This window comes from Meles meles, chromosome 2, assembly GCF_922984935.1.
Source record: "Meles meles chromosome 2, mMelMel3.1 paternal haplotype, whole genome shotgun sequence".
NCBI classification, from domain to species: Eukaryota; Metazoa; Chordata; class Mammalia; order Carnivora; family Mustelidae; genus Meles; species Meles meles.
Genome location: NC_060067.1, coordinates 64,487,790 through 64,511,706, shown reverse-complemented (window position 1 = coordinate 64,511,706; position 23,917 = coordinate 64,487,790). Strand labels below are relative to the sequence as shown.

Below are 23,917 nucleotides of genomic sequence, written 5' to 3'. Positions count from 1 at the left end.
CATCAACTGAGCACGGAAAGGCGGTGCCTCCGGAAGGGTGGGTTCCAGAGACACAGGTGGGACTCACCTCTTTAACACACGTCAGGCATCCGGGCATCCATCCAGACCTCACGCTCCACTTTAAGGAGTCCCCTGGGAGGGTTTAATTCCCACAAACCACTGAAGGGTTTGGCTTGCTGCCCGGAGACACGGAGAACCTGTGCTTGTGCCTCAGGCTCTAGCCTGTAACGCAGACTTAGGCTTGTCCCCATGGAGACGCCTGGGTGTGTGGTGCCTCCCAGGCACACTGTGTTTTTCCCAAGCAGGACAACTCATGTAGCCTTGGTCTATCACCCCTATTCGGGGTGCCTCTAAGCGTGGAGAGCAAAGGAAAAAATGGGTGGCAGCCTTTTGGGAGTACGCGCTAAACTAGACTTTCCCATTGAGGGTCACGAAGGATGCTCACCTGAGGTGCACAATGAAACAGCCAGTATATGTGTCCTAGAACAGCCTGCTCTGTCCCCTTCAACAACCCAGCACTGGGAACGCGGAGCAAGCAAGAGAGCCCCTGCCTTCAAGGAGCAAGCGATTCCTCTGTAAGGCCGCAGGCTTGGGTTGGGGCTCACAGCGGGAAGGGTGGGTGGGTCAAACACAGAGCCAGTGGACACGGTGAGGGGCACTCAGCCAGCCTGTGCGCGAGGGAAGGCTCCCGCCCCAAGAGCCCCCTAAGCTGGATGAAGGGGATGTGTGGGGATTTGGTCAGAGGAAGTGGACTCCGCGGCGGGGAGGGGCAGAGGAGAGACGCAGGTGGAAATTTCAGGAAGAGGAAATGTCCTTGCAAAGGCACAGGGGCAGGGAACCACCAGCAGGTGGCATTTCAAGGATGCCAGTTTAAAACGGAGACAATAGCCAGGGATGGGATGCAGAGTAAGGCTTTCTGGGCCAGAGTCAGAACTTGGAATTTAGCATATCCATACAGGGCAGCCATCTGGAGGCCTTCTTGCCATCAACACTACGGGTGACATTTAAAAAAAAAAAAAAAAAAGTCCCCTCTATTTGGCCTTCTCTTACAGCGTTTCCTCAGAAATACAAAAGCCTTCTCTTCAAAATCTATTTTCATCTCCCGATTCATCAGGTAAGAGAACAGAATTAAAACTAAAAGTGAGCAGATCTTCCAGATGTCATGAAAGAATGTACTCCACAAAACAGCCATCAGAGAACACAACTCTACAAAACATTCAAAAGGGTATCTGCATCCAGAAAGTTTCGTTCCCATCTCTCTACAGGCAGAAGCCTCCTCTCAGCAGAGCGGGCTTTGCACACGGCTCCGCGGTAGAGATGCCCGAGGGAGCCCGGCAGGCCGTCACTCACCACAGGTTGACCAGGAAAGGGTGCTCCAGCCCCTGCATGATCTGGAGCTCCCGGAAGACGTTCCGAACCTCGTCCCTCTCGATGCATTTTTGCTTGTTCATGTACTTCATGGCATACATTTTCTTCGTGTCTCGCTTCTGCACGATGCATACCTGAGCAACAACCAAAGGGGAAAACATTCAGGCCAACATTTACCAAAGTGGCGGGGGGGAGGCAACCCTCTCCCTGCACTTCCACCTCCAAGTTTAAGCCCCTGTTCTGAGAAGCTACTGATGCGTGGTTCTGGCTCTGCCATAGCCTGTCCACATCTGGAAAACGGAGAACTTAGGCCGGATCCACTGCCCTCAAGGGGCGCACAGCGCAGGAGGAAAACAGACAGAAATGCACCAATGTCCGCAGCCCTGAGGCACACAGCATCTGTGCTAAGTCTCCCCACGCCCGCCCTACCTGAGCACACACCTGTCTGCCAGCCCTGCTGTTCTCTGCTCAAGGACTCTCTCTGTCCGCAGTACCTGCTTTGCTGCCCAGGCAACAGACTGGCAGGAGCAGCATCTAGACTGCAGGACCCTTGCCCGTTCCGTGGCGTAAGTCTGAGAAGTGGCCCATGGGGCACCTGGCTGGATGGCAACCCTTTACGGGCAGTCTTCCTGCCTCTCCTCCCTGACTCACTTCCCAAATCACCTTCCTGTGCTGTTTTCACCTCGCCAATGCCCTAGACCGAGTCCTCGCCTTGTACCCTGCTCCCAGGGATCCCTAGCCTCAGGCACTGAGGGGGCAAGGGTGGGGTGTGACGCCATGATGGCAGCTCCTGGGTACCGAGCACTTTACTGTGGGCCAGACGCTGAGCAAATGCTCTCTGTGACAATCCATTCAATGGCCTCTCCAATGAATCCTCCATCTTCCCTCAAGTGCGGGAAGTTGTGGCCCTGAGTGCACTCATTAGTGCACCCAGCATCCAAAAGGCCCCACGTGCCAGGAGAGTCAAACCCAGGCAGTCTGACTCTGGAGTGACCCCCTTGCCCGGGCCCCGGAGGCAGGTAGGAGGACGGGCCATCAGGGAGGGCTCCCTGGAGGAGATAGTGCCTGAGCATGAGGACAGAAGGACGGACTGATGGGAAAAGAAGAGGCTTTTAGGGAAATGGAGGGGTCTACAGGAGGACCTGGGGCCTGAGGACACCCAGCAAGGAGTACAGGGCGGCGGGAAACGTTTGTATGCACCGTGAATCGCTAACAAGGGCTGTATCAACATGTCCTCCCAAAGACTTGATAAAGTATTGGCCTTACTTCTTTGGGCCACCACAACACAGAGCCACAACCTGGTTGGCTTACAACAAGACACCCATTGTCTCTTGGTTCTAGAGGCCAGAGGCCCAAAATCAAGGTGTCAGCAGGGGCGTGCCCCTCTGAGGCTGCAGGAGAAGGTCCTTCCTTGTGTCTTCTGGATTCCGGTGACGGCTGGCACTCCTGGGCATCCCTGGGATTACAGCGGGCACTTTGATCTGGCCTCTGCTGTCTCATGGCCTTCTCCCCTCTGTGTGTCTGCATCTCTGTGTCCAAGCTTCACCTTCCTCTTAAGGATGCCAGTCATTGGATTCAGAGCCCACTCTACTCCTGAATGACCTCATCTGAACTAATTACATCTGCAAAGACCCTCTTCCAAATAAGGTCCATTCTGAGGCTCCATGAGGACATGAATTTTGGGGGACACTATTCAACCCAGCACAGGTAGCTACGATTATGATCCTCACTTGTCAGATAGGAGAGAGGCACAGGAAGTCTGTAGTCCCTCCTCCTATCTCTTGACTCAAACTCAGAACCTGCTTCCCCAGCAGGTACTTTCCACCAACATACTTCCTCCCTGAGAACAGGACACTGGAGACAGAAGGCCAGGGATAAGATCATGGCCCTGAGCCCCCCATCTCAGGGGCTTGGGGTCTTCTCCAGCATGCCACATTGTCCTCTGCTGGAAATTGGACTCCTTTTATCTCTGACATGCTGTGAATATGTTTGAGGCAGATACAAGACAATGGCGAGAGCCTGAACTCCCTCCCATGCTTCACTTCTGCCTCCCTGAGCCCCAGTCTCTGGCTCTCTCTGAAGGGAGTTAGCCAGGCCCACACTGAACCCCTGGAGGGGGGAAGCTACATGAGACTACATGAGACCAAGGAAGTAGAAGTGCCCAGCATAACAGGGGCGATTAATATCCTGACTCTTAATGTCTTAAACAGCACATTCCATGCCCCCTCCAAAAGGATGTTCTTCCAGGCAGTAAAATCACCGGCATGAGACCTACGGTCCATGGAACGTCCTTTCCAGTGACCTTGAAAGTATAAAACACTGGGTAGCAAAGGTGTCCCATGAAAATAACCAGGGACCCTGGCTTTGTGGGCATCCTAGCAAAGACTTCTGGAATCCTGGACCCAAGTCCCTGAGACCTACATCTGCAGGTAGACACATGGTGGGCAGGGCTTCTTATCCCTCTCTCTTCTCTTGTGATTTCTCAGAAGTCCACACTTTGGTGGACACTGCCTCTGCCAGGGCTGGGAGCCCTGAAGTCCAGCCAAGTGCATCAGCTGCAGAAGCTTAAGCTGTGATTAGTTCAAGTCCACTCAAGGGCCTGGTTCCTTGGCCTGGCTGATAAAGACCTCCATGACCCTCCTCAGTTGTGGGGGGGGCAGAGTGCCAAGAGATGGCTCTCACCCCTTGGCCGGGAGGAGCATGACACTCACCACAGCTCAGAGACAGGGCCAAGGGAGGGACTGGAAAAGGCTCTTGAAAGTGCAGTTAGCATTCTGACTTTCAAAGAGAGCTGGGGATTTGGATGGAGCTTGGAAGGGAGACTTTGCAAAGCAAGGCAGAGAAGGGCAGTTGACACAGGATGTTGGGGACAGCTTGGAAGTTTGGTTTCACAAACAAATGAAGGGGGGAGTGTTAAGGGATGGGGCTCTGCCAGCTCGACACTGATGAATGAGTGTGGCTGCACCTTGACTCCCTCCTGGATAAACTGAGGGCTTGGGTCTGTTCTCCAGGCATCTTAGAGGTACCCTACGTTTCTCAAGAGCACATAGCTCAAGAGGTTGGACCCAGGGCCAGGCGAGGGGTGCTCTGCTCCTGGTCCTCCTGCTGACCAAGAGTGGGACCACCCACCTATGCTTGGCCTCGCTTCCCCATTGGCCAAGCAAGGCTCATAGTAACAACTGAATCAACGTGACCGTGAGAGCAAGGCTGAAACAGGAGACGTAAGGCAAGTCTAATGCACTGGGTAGAGATGAACGTCTGCTGGGAAGTCACAGACATGTAGAAAGTCTGGGCTCTGGGGACACTCTGACCAGGGCTTATAATCCAGCTTTTTGCTACATGACCCTGGGTAAGTCACTTACCCTCTCTGAGCCTCAGTCTGCTCATCAGTAAAGTGGGAGTGATATGTCCTTCCTCCCAGAGTTGCTGTATGGGCATGAGAAGGGATGCGTCAAATGGTGCAGTATGGTGTCTCACGTCATAGTTGCTGACGGAGGCTAGTTTAATTTGCTTCTCATGGCATTATGCACATATAATCCTCCTGGGACAGAGGCCCTCCACAAATGGCAGCTATAATTATGATTACCAGGCTTTCACCATAACTGCCATAGAGGACCCACCTGAAGGAAGGGCAGGGGTGCTGCAGGGAGGAATCTGGGCTGGTCTGGGCAACATTTCCTCCTGACCTGCTGGAGTGGTTAGGTAGAGCCCTTCATGCTGCCGAACCAAGGAAGTGGGGACACTTGGCAGCAGCCCCCAGGCTTTGTCTCAGGCAGGTGGCTGAGGCAAAGGGGAAGGAAGGAACAAAACTGGAGAGGAGGGGAAGGGCAGGGGATGGGCAGCCTTAGTTACCAGGTGAGCAGCTGTTCTCAACAAAAGATGTCCACGTTCTAAGCCCCAGAGCCCAGGAACGTGACCCTATCAGGATAAAGGGCCTTTGCAGATGAAGTCAAGAGTCCTGAGATCCCTCTGGATTCTGGCAGGCTCTGGATCCAACCAGTGTCTTTATAATAAGAGAAAAGAAGCAAGAAGACCCAGAGGAGGTGCGGGGGGTGGGGGGTGGGGGATGTGACCGTGCAGGCAGAACTGGGAGAGATGACAAGTCTATAGACCGAGGCACGCCGAGCATTGCTGCCAACCCCCTGAGAGAGGCACACACACGGATCCTCCCTTGAGCTTTCAGAATCGTCAGATAAGCTTCTGTTCTAAGCCACCAGCCTGTGGTTTTTTGCTATGGTGACCAAAGGACATCAAACAATCTATCCATGTTCCTCACAGCCATCCACCTGCAGCTGACCAACTCGGCAAAGTGCCTCTGTGCTCCTGGCTCTTTTGTGTGTGTGTATGAGAGGACTGACCGTCCCAGGTCTATGGTAAGCTCTCTGTGGAGCCTACGGAGTGGGCTGTGGTCCATGCAGTCACCCAATAAACGTGGGCTCATGGGTGATGGATGGATGGATGCCTGGACTCCAACCTTGAGCCCTGAAGCAGGGAGCGCTGACTACACTCTGCTCCCAAAGTCTGTGCTTCCCGGGACCCCACATTCCAGCCCCAGCTCACAGCCTATGTTCTCTCCACACAAGTCCCTGTGAGCAGAGCAATCCTGGGCTATTAGAGTTCAATGCATGAAATTTCAGGCAGGAAAAGTTCACTGTCATAGCTTCCTAAGTGGACGGTCCCACCTCTGCTCTGCTCTCTGCAGGTGTCCTATTGCCTCGCAGGGACTTCTGAAAAACAGGACCCTTCAAGGGCTTTCTTTCACCTTCAGGAAACAAGGTCTGTATCTTGTCGTTGCAAGCCCTCCCTGCCTGTTACCTCTGACACACACACGTGGGTGTACACACACTAGACACACATATACACACCACACACATGCATACACACACACCACAGAGAGCATACACACACACATCCACACCACATACAAAAACACCACACCAACTATCTCAAGCCCTTTAGGATTTCTTGAAAGAATTCCTCCACCCCCATTCGGCCTTCTCCCCTTCCTGCTTCCTTCCCCACCCTCTCACCTGCTAACTCTGTGCCTGTTCACTGCTTTCTTTAGGAAGCTTCCCTTTATCCTTGAAGTCCATATTTAGACCCTTCCCAATGGGTCCCAGAGCCCCTATTTTTAGTAAGCTGCTTCACACATTGGATTATGAATCCTACGGTCCTTCCTATACGGGATTATAAACTCCTGTTTATTTTCCAACGGTCAGAACCCAAACACCCTGAAGGCAGGGGCCAGGATACATGGTTCCCTATTGAAACACACTTTCAGGGGCTGGGACAGGTGAATTTATCACCTTGGCCCCGGACTCCTGGCAGGAGCGTATTCTGTTCCCTCTGCTTAGGATATATCCTCCTGCAGCCCTCCCTGGGCCTCACTCCCTACGGGCATCATGGCCTTCTGATCTCAAGGCCTCCCTGACACTGACGTCCAGGCCTGTGGCAGAATTCACAAAGAATTTGGATTTCATTGACTACTGTGTCCACCATGCCCTATGTGGCCACAAGCGGGTCAGCATCCTTGGGGCCACCGTTTGGACAATGGAAGAGGAGAGGCTTCTGTTTTTCCAGTCTCTGAATCCCGTGGCAGCCTCGGGATGGAGGGAATCTGTTGAAAGCTCATGAACTCATGGCAAGTACTCTAGAGGCCAGGTGAGCACTCCTCTCCTCCCCACCGGGTGACTGCCCAGGTCCTGGGAACCTCTGACTTCAAAAGAAAAGCAGTGGATCCCCAACAACAACCACAGCTCCTTCACAGCACAGCACAGATTTCCATGAGAAATCCCAGTTAATGAGGCAGAGGGGGAGAAGTTTGGCCAAAGCCGCCCAAGCTGCCAAAAGGCAAACACTCAATTAGCATTCCTCATTATTCTAATTCAATTAGGAACGGATGTTATTGCTATGAATCACAACTTATTGGGACAGATAAATAAATGCTAGCTAGCGTGGATTTCAGGTGACTTGCCGGAAGGAAGGCATGTGTCACGCAGACATCTCCACGTGGGACTGGAGAAGGGGACCGATGCATATTGCAAACCTCCATAGCCCCAGTGTCTGGGTTGGGGGGGTGGCGGTCTCCAGCCCCCCTTCACATTCAGAGTGCTGGTGATGGAGGTTCTGCAGCACACCCAGGGGTCTGAGAGGGCCCTGGGATTTTGTGGTTTTTTTAAAGCTCCCTCCCAAAAGTCTGATGAGCAGCCTGGTTGAGATCTGTTCTCTGGGCTCCAGGAAAGTCTCTATCCAGCTGCATCGCCAGTGACCGTGACAGTCAGGACACTAACCTGCGCTTTACAGCTCAGGCAAGCCAGTCTCTGGGGTCCAGGGGATCCCAGAATCAGAGGTCAGAGCTGAGCTGGGAACCCAGAGCAATGTGGGTGCAAAAGCTGGCACTGACCTTCCATGAGCCCCCCCCCCAGGACCCCCCCTTGACGGGACTCAGCTAATCTCTCTGCTGCCCACCCATTCTCAGCTACAGTGCACCTAGCAAACCCTGTTGAGTGAATATACTGCCATTGGTGTGCCCTAAAGCATAATGGTTATGCTTGTAGGAGCGAGATTCTGGAAAACAATCAACGTGGGGACAAGCGAGAAAAAAAAATCAGGATGAAATAGGTTCACTAAAGAGAGTGATCCTGAGGACATGGAGAAGCAACATGGGGGGGTAGGGGGATAGGAGAAGAATAAATGAAACAAGATGGGATTGGGAGGGAGACAAACCATAAATGACTCTTAATCTCACAAAACAAACTGGGGGTTGCTGGGGGGAGGTGGGATTGGGAGAGGGGGAGGGGGCTATGGACATTGGGGACGGGAGGCGAACCATAAGAGACTATGGACTCTGAAAAACAACCTGAGGGTTTTGAAGGGTCAGGGGTGGGAAGCTGGGGGAACAGGTGGTGGGTAATAGGGAGGGCACGGTTTGCATGGAGCACTGGGTGTTGTGCAAAAACAATGAATACTGTTACACTGAAAAAAATAAATAAAATGGAAAAAAAAAAAAAAGAGAGTGATCCTGGATACCATTGTTCAAATATCCTACGTGACAGGAAGACAGACTTTGGCAGACAATGATTATGAACTACATAATACACATTCTCCCCCTTCTTGCTCTATAATAGGACAATTTTCTTCAAGGAGGCAATGTGATCCATTAAATACTCATTTGTAGCCGGAGGATGCTATCGTTCTGGCCAGTAAGATATTAGTCTGCTGGAGGCTTCTAGGAAGTTTTGCTCTCTGAATAACAAGGAATAACTACAGATGATCCCAATTTCTCTCCTTCACTACTTTTTTGTCCTTCCTATCCTGGACACATATGTAATGTCTGGGGCTGTAGCAGCCCCTTGTGACCATGAGGCCAAAGGCATCTCAGAGAGCTGAGCCTGTTATCATTGAGTCACTTACCTTCAGATTTCTTGTTATGTGAGAAAAATAACCCCTCTTTGTTCACACCACCAAAAGGCAGACTATCTGTTTCTGGCTGCTGAGAACATTCCCATCTCATGCACACACTATAGGATTGTTTTTCACAGCACAGAAGGTCCATGCGGACTCTGACCAATGGTGGTTTCTGACCAATTGTGACCAATGAGTAATCAAAAGTTGGCCTCACAAACAATGAATCTTGGAACACTGAAAAAATAAAATAAAAAAAAAAAGTTGACCTCAGGAAAAATACTCATCTGGATGAAAATTTTACTCAGCAAACACTTAGGAAAGGCCTGCCATGGGCCTGGTACCATGCTAGCTATGAAGATATGGCACACACACATCCCCCCCACCACCACAGACTCAAAGTTAGTGGGATAAGCAGACAATATTCAAGGATAAAAGCCAAAGTTGTTCACCATTAGCCACTGGTCCCTCCACGGCCTGGCCCAACACCCTTCCACGCATATTTGTTTCTCTCCTCCCTGCTTGCTTCCACACTGGCCTCCATGCCCTTCTGTGTCTGCCACACCCTTTCCACGTGTCCTAGTCTTGGGTCCTCACCTCCTCCAGGCTCTCCTTCCCAGTCGCTCTATCAGGTCAACATCCCTGACCTTTCCATGTATGAGAGCTACCCCTCCTCAGTCCTCACTTCCTCTACCACCTGACCAGCTCCTGTTACTGATCATGCTTCTCAGTTGATTTGTTTCTCCCTTGTTGGTCTCCCCTCTGTGTCATAAACTCCATCACAATAGGGACTTTTCTCTCTCTTGTTTGCGGCTCCATCCTCAGTAACCAGAATGGTGCCTGGCACATGGCAGGTGTCTGACTGATAAGTGTGGCTGGCATAGGGAATGAATGGGTAATTATTTAGGAAAAGGCAGTGCTGTGGGGAAGGGGAGCACATGAGGCTAAGGGATCCAGAAGAGGGACACTAGGTATAACTAGGTAATGGGATTAGGGAAAGCCACTCTGGAAGAGACTATTTCTCAGTCTTCAAGGGTTGGCTTCATGGGGTGGAGGTGTAGGGCGGAGAGGGAAAGAAGTGTATTATCACAGCCCCTCTGGAAGTATGAGAAAATGGAACATGCATCGGTGCATGTTAGCATGGGTTAGCAGCTTTCTCAACTTGCTCATCTGTAAGATGGGGATAGGAGTATACTTAATGGATGGTCACAAAGGTTGCACAGTAAACACTTCCTTCATTATTTACTAATACTCTGATTATGATCATCATCCTGAAGGTAAGAGCAGAGAGGTTATAGAGATGTGCAGAAATGGCCCAGGAAAGACCCCAGGAGCAATTTCACAATTGTCATGACAGGTAATTTTATGTATTAGCTGGGTTGGGCCACGGTGGCCAGCTATACGGTCAAATGTCATTCCGGATATGTCGGTGGCGGTGCTACGGAAGGGTTTTAAAAGTGGATCTAGGTGTACAATTGTGATTGGATGAAGGACAGAATAAACAAGCAATATGGAAAATTGGGGTGTGGGGAGGAGGGGAGCTCTTCCTGGCAGCAGGCTGGAGAAGATGTAGGAGACAGTTGCAAAAGCTGATCCTGTGTTTTATAAAAAAAAATTAATGCTGGGCACCTGGGTGGCTCAGGGGGTTAAGCCGCTGCCTTCAGCTCAGGTCATGATCTCAGGATCCTGGGATCGAGTCCCACATCGGGCTCTCTGCTCAGCGGAGAGCCTGCTTCCCTTCCTCTCTCTCTGCCTGCCTCTCTTGTGATTTCTCTCTGTCAAATAAATAAATAAAATCTTAAAAAAAAAAATAATGCTACTGATTCCCCCCCCCCAACCCCTGAGTCACTGTGGGAGACCTCACTGTCTGGAAATGCCCCCAAAAAACATGGGAACAAGAGCCCCAGGACGAGCCCTGGTGCTTCTGAGGCCCTTAGTGCTAGAAATGTGTCCTCTTGATATGGTCCATATATACAATGGAGTATTATGCCTCCATCAGAAATGATGAATACCCAACTTTTTTATCAACATGGATGGGACTGGAGGAGCTTATGCTGAGTGAAATAAGTCAAGCAGAGAAAGTCAATTATCATATGGTTTCACTTACTTGTGGAGCATAAGGAATAACATGGAGGACATTAGGAGATGGAGAGGAGAAGGGAGTTGGGGGAAATCGGAGGGGGAGATGAACCATAAGAGACTGTGGGCTCTGAGAAAAAAAACTGGGTTTTGGAGGGGTGGGGCTGGGGGGTTGGGTGAGCCTGGTGGTGGGTATTAAGGAGGGCACGTATCACAGGGAGCACTGTGTGTGCTGCATAAACAATGAATCTTGGAATGCTGAAAAAATTAAATTTAAAAAAAATGTGTCCTTTTAGGTGAAGCAAGTTGGACTCACTCCATGGGCATAAGAAGCCCTGAACATTCTAGTGTAGAGGATGGAATGAGACATCACTATGGGAAGATGTCAGGAAATGCAGGAGGCAGTGAGGTCTCTCAGACTGGTCAGTAAGGGATCATTTGCTGTGGTCGATGCTTGAGCCGTTCATGAGTGAGCCTGCATTTCCTGTGATATTTAGCTCTTAATAAAGTGATCCCCAAAGCGAGGAAATTCCTCCAAAGTATGCCTCAAGCCAAACACGACCTAATTAATATGAAATGAATAAATATTTCATTAAAAAAATGGATTCCATCTTTTATAAAAGATGTCTGCACAAACAATAAGGGCTCCTAGTAAAAGCACCATGTTTAAGAATTCTAAAAACAACTCTTACGTAAGAGGAACAGCTCACAGGAGCAGGAAGTTAGGCAACTTACCCAGAGTCACTCGCCTGAGCCAGAATTCCAACTCAGCTCTGACTCTGGATTTGTATCTCTCTAACCCTCATGCTATAAACTAATGTGTGCATTTTCGTAAAGAGAGCAACCATATACTCCAAATCCCCACTGTGGCAGACACGGTGCTAGCTGAGAATCTGATACACAGCTACTGTTTCTTGTCCCATTGCTAACTGTCCCTGCCACAGGACCTTTGCATCTGCTTCTGCTTTTGTCCATGCTGTTCTTTGCCTCAGATCTTCACACGGTCTGCTTTCCTGTCAGCAATCAGAGCTTAGTTTAAATGTCTCCTTCTCAGACCTTCCCTGTATCCCTTCTCCTCCAAGGAAAGCGTCTTATCCTCCTGCGTTGCTGTTCTGTACACTTCTGCAAAAAAATGATCATCACTACATCACTGTGTTTGCTTAATGTTTGTGTTTTAGTGTCTGTGGCATCAGGGACCTTGTCCAGTTTGTTCACCACACCATCACAAGCACCTGGAAAATTGCTGAGACAGAGAAGCTGCCATCAACATTGACTAATTCCTGCTGTGTGTTCTACCATGCTACCATTATCTTGGAGGCCCAGCACTTTAAAAGATCAAAAAAAAAAAAAAATCCAAAACACTAAGTTAAAAAAAAAAAAACCTAAGCCAAATATTCCTAAACATTCAAACTTATAAACATACGTAGAAAATGCAATCTGGGTTTAATTCCAGAATGGATTTATTATAGTCTGATCACTAAATTGGTTAGTCTGCTATTAATCAAATACAGTTTTTTTACACCACAAATTTACATGCAGATGAAAGTGTGGACTGTGGAATGAGACAACTAATAACATGCTTGGGTATGGAAATGATCATCACTACACAGTAAGGCAGTGTGGAGTCTGGGATGACCATTTGCGCAAGTCCTGATCAGTCTTATCCAGAGTCTTCCGTTGAGGGACATAAAGAGCTATTGTCATAACACTCTTGCCACTCTCTACTTTATGTGCAGACTGCCTCTAGCTATTCCATGGATTTTAATTAACTCCTGACTATTCTGCTTCAACCCCGAGGCTTTTTTTTTTTTTTTTTTTATTGGACAGAGAGAGATCACAAGCAGGCAGAGAGGCAGGCAGAGAGAGTGAGAGGGAAGCAGGCTCCCTTCAGAGCAGAGAGCCGGGCGTGGGACTCGATCCCAGGACCCTGAGATCATGACCTGAGCCGAAGGCAGCGGCTTAAACCACTGAGCCACCCAGGCGCCCCAACCCCGAGGCTCTTTAAGCAGAAGGCCTAACGGCCAATCCAAGAAAGACACTTGTGAAGCAAGGTTCACAAGACACTGTTCAGAAGATTCTGCCAAAAGTTCCTCTTCCTTCCTTGAAAATTATTATGCCCTATTGACTTCAAAGTCAACTGAGAGGGAAACACTTCACCCTGCACTCTCTGTGTTGTCACAGAGGAAAGCAGAATGGTTCCATCACTGAAGGCTCAAGGGGTGTGTGTGTGGAGGGCAGAGAGGGAGGTTGCAGAGGGACTGAGGGAGCTGGAGGGCCAGTCGTGAGACACACATCTGGAGCAGGGGAGACAGTGCAGTTCAGGACCCTCACCCAGAGACAGTCGGAAAAACTGTAAGCCAACTTCATCAGCCAACTACTTAACCGCCAGGTTCCTCATTCACTTATATATATTTATGCATACATACATACCATATCCGTAGCACAGATCTATGCACACCTGTGTACAGGTAGATTCTTTTTTTAATGTCATATTAGTCACCATGCAGTACATCATTAGTTTTTTGGGTTTTTTTAAAACATTTATTTATTTATTTGTCAGAAAGAGAGAGAGAGAGAGCACAGGCCGCGGGGCAGCAGGAAGAAGGAGAAGCGGACTCCCTGCCTAGCAAAGAGCCTGATGTGGGACTTGATCCCAGGACCCTGGGATCATGACCTAAGCCAAAGGCAGACCCTTAACCAACTGAGCCACCCAGGCGTTCTCATCATTAGTTTTTGATGTAGTGTTCCATGATTCATTGTTTGCGTGTAATACCCAGTGCTCCATGCAATCCATGCTCTCCTTAATACCCACCACCAGGTCACCCATCCCCCTGCCCCCTCCCCTCCAAAACTCCCTGTATAAGTAAATACATGGTGCTTGGGGGTTTTGTGTGTGTGTGTGTGTGTGTGTGTGTGTAATAAGCTGCTTGATGGGTATACATATGTATATCCATATATCTATGTGTGTATCTATATACTATATATATATATTTTGCTGTATATCACATGTTTAAATACTATATATTATACATAACTATACCAATATATTATAGCATAATATATACTATAGTATATTATTAGTGTGTTACATGGTATAATAATACAGTAATATTATATATGATGTAAGCTATATACTCTATATAAAAGCAATATATAGAGACTGCTTATAGGGTATATATCTGTATATGAGTGTATACATATGCTTTGTGTATGTGTATATATATATACTGTATGCATGTGTATGTTTGTGCATCTACATGCACACGTGTGTACACATGCTGACTACTGGGTGCATGTGTATATATGCATGTACGTATATGTGTGTGCACATATGTATATACACTGTTTAGTGTCTCTGTATCTGTGTCTCCATATCTCTGCTTAGTGAGTTGCATAATATGTATATGCCTTTTGCATATATGTGTACATAAATATACACGTATGTATACATACTGTTTAGTAGGTGTTGGGGATACAACAGTGGACGATGAGGAAACACTGTTATCCTCATGGAGCTTGTACTCTGGTCCATAAGACCAACAACCAAGAGGACACATGAATAAACACACAGTGGAATCCCTGGTAGCACCAGGTGCTCTGAAGCAGGGGACTAGAGCAGGTAGGGGGGATACGGAACACTTGGGGGTGGGTGATCCAGTGCAGTGGGTACTCAGGGAAGACCCCAAGGGAGACGACACTTGGGCTGGACGGGGGGAGGGACATTTGAGAAGAGTGGGCAGACACTTAAGAAGAGGGAGGGGACACTTAGGCAGAGATCTGTACGGAGTGAGGCAGGCTCACAGAGCCCAGGAGAGAGCAGTCAAGCCGAGGGGCAGCAAGCACACAGATTCTGAGTCAGAGTTAAGCTCAGCGTGTTGGAGAGACAAGAAGAACTGAGTGAAATGAGCGGGAAGATAGAGGAGGTGGAGAGGTGTGTCAGAAAAAAAAGTGAGCCAGACTGCAGGGCCTTGCGGGCTGGCACGGAGAGACTGGCCTTCTTCCGAGCAGTAGGGCTGTTGCTGGACATTGGAGGCAGCAACCATACAGTCGAATTTATGCTTTAACACACCGCCAGCTACCATGTGGACAAGCTTTCTCCTCTCCCTCTCATCCATTCCCTAGGCAACATGTATCAGGCCTTTACCACATACAGAGCACTGAGTCTGGCACTGATGGGACTGCGTAGATGAATATGACCAGCCCCGACCTCACCATCAGGACTGTCTGATGGTGAAGGCAGACCAGATGTGCTGTGAGATGGCCAGGTAAAGCTAAGAAAACCAGATCTTCTTCCCGAAGTGTCCCTCCAGGTGGCTACCCAAACCTTCCCAGAACCCACCAAGTCACACAGGGAAATCCCAGCCACACCGCTGTCAAGAAGACAGGGAAGGCATTTGAAAATGCCAGCCATGTGCCAGGTATGGTTCTGGGGGCTTCACATTCTCTGCCCCTTATTTTCACATTAAACCTTTAAGAACACTATGGGCATTCCTTTTATTAGAGCAAACAGAAGTCTGCAGAAGTTATGAGATGGGTCCAAGTTCACATGGCCAGAAGTAGCAATGCCAGAATCTAGGCCCAGGCTTCTCCATCTCAAAAGCCCCTGCTATCTCTTCTAGGCTCTGCTGCTTCCAAAACCAAACATCCAGTGTTTCTGGACCCTGATGGGGAGTCTCCCCCTGACCACCAAGGTTTCAGCTGATATGCATGCGATGAAAGCTGGTTTCAACCCAACTTCTGTATTTGGGAGGGACGTGTGGAAAGAAGACAGGCTAGGTGTGGCAGTGGTGTCCTCTCCAGACCTCCAAGTCATCCTGTATGTAAGAGGGAGTTAATAATGCCCAGCACACTGGGCTGTTAGGAGGACAGGATGATAACAGGAGCCTGGTTCCCAGGACAATGACTGTGAGTTTCTGACCGGTCAGGACTCTGCAGGTTGCAAATGTTGGGAACCCAACATGATCTCATGTAAGCAAAATAGGATGCCAGTTCTGGTAGCTGGTCAAGAGAGTGAAGGATCCAGAAGACTAGAAGGACACACCGATGGTGGCACTGGGGGTGTCCACCTGTGTCCCCTCTCATTTGCCTTCACGCACAGCAGGCAGCTCACTGTGAGCCCTTGAGACTCTTCTGGGGAAGTTTTCTGCCCTGAATGGGACAAGCCAGAAGTGCAGGAGGTAACGTAGCTTGGAGCAGCCCTCCACCAATGAAGAAGGGGGAACTGTGCATAAAAACATCAGCTTCTCTAAGTTCGGCTGCTCCTGGGGGACACTACGCACTGTCTCCCAAAGGTCCCATGGAAAGGTGAGTCCGGGTGCCACAGTGGTGAATGGTTCATCCAGCGCCCATCACTGGCTACCTCCCTTTCTCTGTCTCACTCCCCTTCTCTTGCAGGTGGTTTTGGGTTTGCCTCCTGATAAACTGCTTGCACTTCAATATGAGCTTCTGGAAGAACTCAACCTCAGGCAGTGACCAGCAGGGCCATCAATGGTGAGGCAAGCAAGGAGTCTAGAGTACACAGTACAGGAAGCAAGTACTGACCTGCATTTGCAGGACCCTGGAAGCGATGCCTCCTTGAATTTTGCACCTGGGTGCCATGCTTGCTCCTCTAGTCTGGATCCTATCCTACAGGGACCCTGTCTTCTCCACCCACCTCTTACATCTGTTTATTTCTTTTCTGTGGGCCTTATTCTTTCCTTCTATCAATAAACTTGCTCCTGGGGTGCCTGGATTGTGCAGTCGGTTGAGGGTCCAAATCTGGGTTTCAGCCCAGGTCATGATCTCAGGATCCTGGGATTGAGCCCAGCATCAGACTCTGTGCTCAGGACGGTGTCTGCTGGAGATTATCTCTCTCTCCCTCTGTTCCTCCCCCTGCTCAAGCTCTCTCTCTCTCTCTCTAAAATAAATAAATAAAATCTTAAAACAAATAGACCTTCACCTTCACCAACTGCTGAGAAAAATGGCAACCAACAAATGCAGACCTGTTTTCTTACGTCAATCATGAGGGGAAGAGAACAAGCCTATCACCACTGATTCCAAGGAAAGACTCTGAATGACTGGGGTTGGGTCTCAAGGCCACTTGTTACAGCAAGTACCGGTCTAACTAAATACGGTCCTGTGGCTGGCACAGACATATCACGTGCCCCTCTTAGATGGTGAGCAGGGGGCTCTGGGCACAAACGGAGTAGAAAGGTGTTTTCTAAAGAAAGGGATGCTATGATTGATATGATAATAACAGATGGGATTGCAAAGAATGCTGAACAGACAAAACCTGCAGCCCTTACGTTCCTTCTGGTTCTCTGTCCTCTTTCCATTTCACAGATGAGAAAATGAAGCTTCAGAGTATTTAATCTGCTTTCCCAAGGATCTACAACTAACACATACCAGAGTCTGCCTGACTCCTACACCTAAAGTGTTTCACTGGATAGACAGAGATCAACTTGTTGGGCCATAACTGTCCAAAAATGCAGCCATAGAAGGATTATTATTAAAAAAAAATACTCAGTATATTCTTGTTTTAAAAAAAAAAATCAATGGATTGCCCACAAATGTTACTGTACTGAGGAAGCACAACTCTCCCAGCATGAAAGTAAAATGAGATTTCTGTGCTTTCACATGTGCTCTTTCCTGATAACGAAGGCTACTGACATAGTTTAACAATGAAATGTCTTGCTCACAAACTCTTAATAAATGCCAGATATTGAACGTGCCAAAGGCAGGAAATAAAGCCAAAATATCCTTTCAGTGTTAGGAGAGTGGTTTTCTGCCTCCTTTGCCAGTCCACCTCCACCTTGAGGTTCATAATGGGCACACAGACTTCATCTGAATCTACGGCGAAAGGCAGTGATTATTGGTATTTTGACCAGAACAAAGCTAGGTTCTATTGCCTGAAAGTCAACCAACCTCATCCTGAATCCTGGATGCTTGCGTACATCCTACATGAATTTGGGTGTCATCAAGAAACTGCTGCAACCCAAGAGTGACTTAAAAACTGAGCCTCTAACAAGCTTACATTTTTCAAAACATCCGTGATCACAGTAGTTTTAACACATGTATGCCCTGGACTAAGATTCTGAGAGTCAAGCCAGCAGGCGAACAGCAGCACAGGTGTGGGCAGATACTGTAGATAAAACTTCCAAGGAAGACAACAGGATAAATCAATTCAGAAATCAGGAGGCCACATGCACACAGATTTGGTAGTGGGCCATGAAGTAGTGCAGAGGGTTCCCGACCAAACTGTCAATGATGTGACAGTAAAAATGATATGCTTCTATGTGGTGCCAACTATGCTGTGGGTTGAAAGAGATGCTTCCATGCTCAGCATTAGGATGACAAACAACAGAAAGTTTCAGTAGGATTTTTAAAATACGTATTGTTGTTATGGAAGTTCAGCCACTGCCTGTGAGATTACAGGCAAAACTCCTAAATTCTCTCAGCCACAACTCCTCTTCTGAGAAATCCAGAGAAAGGAACCCTCCAATGTAGCACTTGAGCTCTGTCCATATTGTTGGACCCATAAAGATCACTGTATGGGTCAGGCTGTAAGCAGTCTAGTAAAGAAAAAAACAAAACAAAACTGGGTGAACTGAGATTTGTGTGCCTCTCCAAGAGACAGAATATGCGTTGTAAGTCCAACCAAGTGAATTGCTTATTAAAAATCTATTTTCTAAGAAATACAATGGAATTCAAAGTCTACAACATAACATTCTCAATGTCCAGGATACAACCCCAAATGAATCAACACATAAAGAACCAGGAAAATGTGACACATTTTTTATAAAGGTGAACCCTAAGATGACCAAGATGTTGAAATTAACATAAAGGATCTTAGAGCAGTTACAATGGCTATCCTGCATAAAGCAAAGGGCAATTTAGTAAAAATAAATAAAAATATAGGAAATTTAAGAAAGAGAGAAAAACTATTTTTAGAAAACTCAAGGATTTCCACTTAGGCATTAGGCATATCATAGTCAAACTGCTGAAAGTAAAAGATTAAAGAAAAATCTTAAAAGGAGACACATTATATACCAGATAGCAATGATTCAAGGTTTTCTGACTTCTCATCTGCAACTATATAGATCAAGCCACAATGGTACAAAATCTTTACAGTCATGAGAAAAAAACTGTCAATCCAATAATCTGTATTTAATAGATATCTATCTGTTTTTATAGATATTATATGTTTTTATAGATATTAATTATATATCTATTATGTTTTATATTAATTATATAATTATATTAATTATATATCTATTATATGTTTTTATAGATATTAAATAGATATCTATTTATTATCTATTATACAACAGATAATAAATAGATATCTATTTAACAGATATCTATCTGTATTTAATAGATATCTAATCTGTATTTAAAAGAAAAGGTGAAATGAAATGAAGGAAAAAAATTAAAAATATATATTTCAGATAAAATAAAATTAGGAGAATGCACTGGCAGCAGACTTACACCACATAAAATACTATGGGAAACTCTTCAAGCTGAATGGAAATGACATTAGAGAAAAATGCAGGCTTGCATGGAAGATACAAGATAAAAGGTATTTAACAAGGACTATTTTCCTCCTAATTTTTAAAAACCTCCAAAATACACATAAATATTGCTAATGTTATTATATATGTATATATATTTTGTAATTTAAATATATAGATTTTAAGCAAAAAGCTCTAATATTGTTTTGGAGATTTATAATTTGAGAAACTATAATACATGTGACAACTGTAGTATAAAGTTTGACTGAGGTGGTAAGTGGACCTATACAGTTGTCAGATTTTTACATTTATGTCAGTATAAAATATTAACTCTAAGGAGACTGTGAATTAAATTGAGGATGTATATTATAAGTCCTAGAGCAATAATTTTGTAAGATAATAGAAAAAAGTAAAACTATAAAGTCAATGGAAAAATTAAATGAAGATTCTAAATTTTTAATTAATCCAAATCCAAAATAACATGGGAAAAGAGAGAGAAGCAGAAAACAAAATCATAGCAGACCTAAATCAAACCATATCAATAATTGTATTTGCTATCAATGAGCCAAACACTCAAACTAAATGATAGAGATTGCCAGAATGAATTAAAATAAAAAAGCAAGACCTAACTATATGCTAGTGAAATATAAAAACACAGAATGAAAGTGAATGCATGAAAAAAATATATGTCATGGAAACAGTAAGCACCAATAAGATAGAATGGCTATAGTAACCTTGGAGAAAACAAGCTTCAAAGTAAATATTAGATACTATTAACAAAGACAAAGGAGAACATTTCACCATGAAAATAGGGTCAATTCATCATGAAGACACAACAATCATACATATGTATGTGTTTAGCTACACATTCAAAGTATAAGAAGCAAAACTGGCCAAAAGAAAGGATGGAGTATCTCCATAATGAAACTTGAAGATTTTACACAACTCTCTCAGAAAGGGATAAAACAACTAGACTTTAAAAATCAGTAATGACCTAGAAGATCTAAATAACATTAACCACCTCAACTGATATTTATTGAATATTGTACCCAATGACTTTTTAAAATTCTGTTATGTTAGTCACCATACAGTACATCCTTAGTTTTTGTTTTTTTTTTAAAGATTTTATTTATTTATTTGACAGACAGAGATCACAAGTAGGCAGAGAGGCAGGCAGAGAGAGAGGAAGGGAAGCAGGCTCCCTGCAGAGCAGAGAGCCTGACGTGGGACTTGATCCCAGAACCCTGGGATCATGACCTGAGCCAAAGGCAGAGGCTTTAACCCACTGAGCCACCCAGGCGCCCCATCCTTAGTTTTTGATGTAGTGTTCCATGATTCACTGTTTGTGTATAACACCCAGTGCTCCATGCATTCCATGCCCTCCTTAACAACCAACAGTGGGATAGCCCATACCTCTATCCCCCTCCCCTCTAAAACTCTGTTTGTTTCCCAGAGTTCATAATCTCTCATGGTTTATTTCCCCCTCTGATTCCACCGCTTCATTTTTCCCTTCCTTCTCCTAATGTTTTCCATGTTTTTCCTTATGTTCCACAAATAAGCGAAACCATATGATAATTGACTCTCTCTGCTTGACTTACTTCACTTAGCATCTCCTCCAGTCCCATCCATGTTGATACAAAATTTGGGTACTCATCCTTTCTGATGGCTGAATACTATTCCATTGTATATATGGACATCTTCCTTATCCATTCATCTGTTGAAGGGCATCTTGGCTCTTTCCAAAGTTGGGCTATTGTGGATATTGCTGCTATGAACATTGTGCATATGGCCCTTCTTTTCACTACACCTCTATCTTTGGAGTAAATACCCAGGAGTGCATATTATACCTAATGACTTTAAAATACATGTTTCTTTCAAGTAGGCATGGTGTATTCTAAAATAAACAAGGCATAAATTTGAGCCTTAATAAATGGAAATGGATTAAAATTTCACATAGTATATTCTTAGACCACAATGGAATAAATTAGAATCAAGAACACTAAGAAGTTTAGAAGAAAAACCCCCAAATGTTTGGAAATTAAAGAACACATGCCTAAAAAATGCATGGGTCAAAGAAGAAATCATAAGAGAAATTAGAAAATATTATAAACTACATACTAATAAAAATATAATGTTTCAAATTTTGTGTGCTATAACTAAAGCAGTACTTAGAGGGAGATTTATAGTTTAAAAAGCATGTGTGTGTGTGTGTGTGTGTGTGTGTGTGTATCTATATATAGGTTTATCCAATTACAATTTAATACTGCTCAAATCTTTCAAATTTTTCACATTCAAGTTACTTGGCAGAAATACTTTATTTTCCAACTTGCCAGAACTGATTTTTCATAAGCATAATTCTTTTTTTCTTTTTTTTTTAAAGATTTCATTCACTTGTCAGAGAGAGAGCATGCGTGCGCGGGAGAGCGAGCACAGGCAGAGGCAGAGGGAGAAGCAGGCTCCCCGCCGAGCAAGGAGCCCGATGTGGGACTCGACCCCAGAACGCCGGAATCACGACCTGAGCCCAAGGCAGCGGCCCAACCAACTGAGCCACCCAGGCATCCCCATAAGCATAATTCTTTAATTAGAGATGAAAAGTTTTTCATTTGCTAATCTTTAAGATTTTATATTTTAATTTAATTTTTTGTGTTCCAAAATAGATATTTTTTTAAAATTTTGTTTATTTGACAGATAGAGACACAGCGAGAGAGTGAACACAAGCAGGGGGAGTGGGAGAGGGAGAAGCAGGCTCCATGCTGAGCAGTGAGCCTGATGCGGGGCTCCATCCAAGGACCCTGGGATCATGACCTGAGCCAAAGGCAGATGCTTAATGACTGAGCCACCCAGGCACCCCCAAAAGTATATTTTTTTAAATGTATAAAATCTGTAACCTATCGCTCCTATCTTGACAATCTAAGAATATATAAACTGATCAGGGGAATAAGAAAAAGGACATAAATTACTAATAACAGAAATGAAAGAGGAGTTATAATTACAGATTGTATAGAAATTTAAAGGATCATATGATAAGATTATAAATTACCTTATGCCAACAAATTCGCTAACACAGAGAAAGTTGCTAAATTTCTTGAGCATTTCAGCTTAACAAAATTCACATAAGGAAAAACCTCAGAAAATCTGAAATTGATTTTGTTGTCAAAAGTTTTCCACAAAGAAAACCCCATACCAAATGACTTCATTCATAAATTCTATCCAATGTTTAAAGAAGGTAACACCAATTCTACACAAACTCTTTCAGAAAATAGAACCCAAAAGTAGACCTCCCACTTATACAAGGTATCTGATTTTATACAAGGTCACCAAAGCAAGCCAGTGAGCAAAGGAAAGTCTTTTCAAGAAATGGACTTCCATATAAAAAAAAAAAAAAAAAAAAAAAAAAAGACGATCAACACTTACCCCCCAATACACACACAGTTTATTTCAAGATACATCATAAACTAACCCTATAAGCTAAAGCCTAAAGCTTTCAGAAAGTGAACATAGTACAATATCTTCATGACTTGAGTACATTTGAGTACATGAGCCAAGTTTTCTCACACAAGTCACATAAAGTAATAACCTTATAAGTTAAAACACTTAACAAATTAGACTTCATCAAAATTTAAAAATCTCCCTGCCTCAAAACACACTGCTAGTGAAAGTTATGGGCAAACCATATTCTGATTAAAAAAAAAAAATCTCATATCTGACAAAGGACTGGTATCTCTATATATAGCCCATAACTCAATAATAAGAAGAAATCAATCTCTCTTGATATCCTGTTTTCATTTCCTTTGGATATTTACCCAGAAGAGGGATTGCTAGATCATATAGTATTTTGAATTTTGAATTCCATTCTATTTTTTATTTTTTTAGGAACCACCACTCTGTTTTCCATAGTGGCTGAACCAGTTTATATTCCCACTAACTGCAAGAGGGTTCTCTTCCCACATCCTCACCAATACTTGTTACCTTTTGTCTTCGTGATAATCAATCTAACATGAGTGGGTAATATCTCATTTTACTCTTAATATGCATTTTCCTGATGATGACTTAGGCACCTTTTCAGGAACCCATTGTCCATCTGCATGTAATATTCAGAAAAATGATTATTTATTTCCTCTTGTCCTTTTTAAATAGGATTTTGTTGTTGTTGTTACTGAGTTGTAGGAATTTCCTACATAGTGTGCATATTAACTCCTTTTGTGATATATGATTTGCAAATATGGTCTCCCATTCTGTAGGTCACCTTTTCATTTTGTCGACTGTTTCTCTTGTTGTGTGGAAGCTTTTTTAATTTGATGAAGTCTCACTCATTGATTTCTGCTTATGTTGCTTTGCTTTTGGTATCATACCCAAAAAACCATTGCTAAGATCAGTGTCAAGGAGACTTTTCCCTATGTTTTCCTCTAAGAGTTTTATACTATCAGATCTTATGTATCAGTCTTTAATCCATTTCAAGTTAATTTCTGTGGGTGGTGTAAGATAGGGGTCCAATTAAATTTTTCTGCATGTGATTATCCAGTTTTCCCAGCACCATTTGTTTTTATTTTATTTTATTTTATTTTTTCAGTATTCCA

General features: G+C 45.2%; 1 protein-coding gene across 2 annotated transcripts in view; it reads right to left on the bottom strand.

The window, feature by feature from the left end:
- STK32B (serine/threonine kinase 32B) overlaps positions 1-23,917 on the bottom strand; it is a 436,152-nt gene that overhangs the window by 274,419 nt on the left and 137,816 nt on the right. For both annotated transcript variants that reach the window (XM_045986344.1, XM_045986350.1), the window contains one exon: positions 1,351-1,502. In XM_045986344.1, coding sequence (XP_045842300.1) covers positions 1,351-1,502 — 152 coding nt within the window. The remainder of the gene's footprint in view (positions 1-1,350; positions 1,503-23,917) is intronic.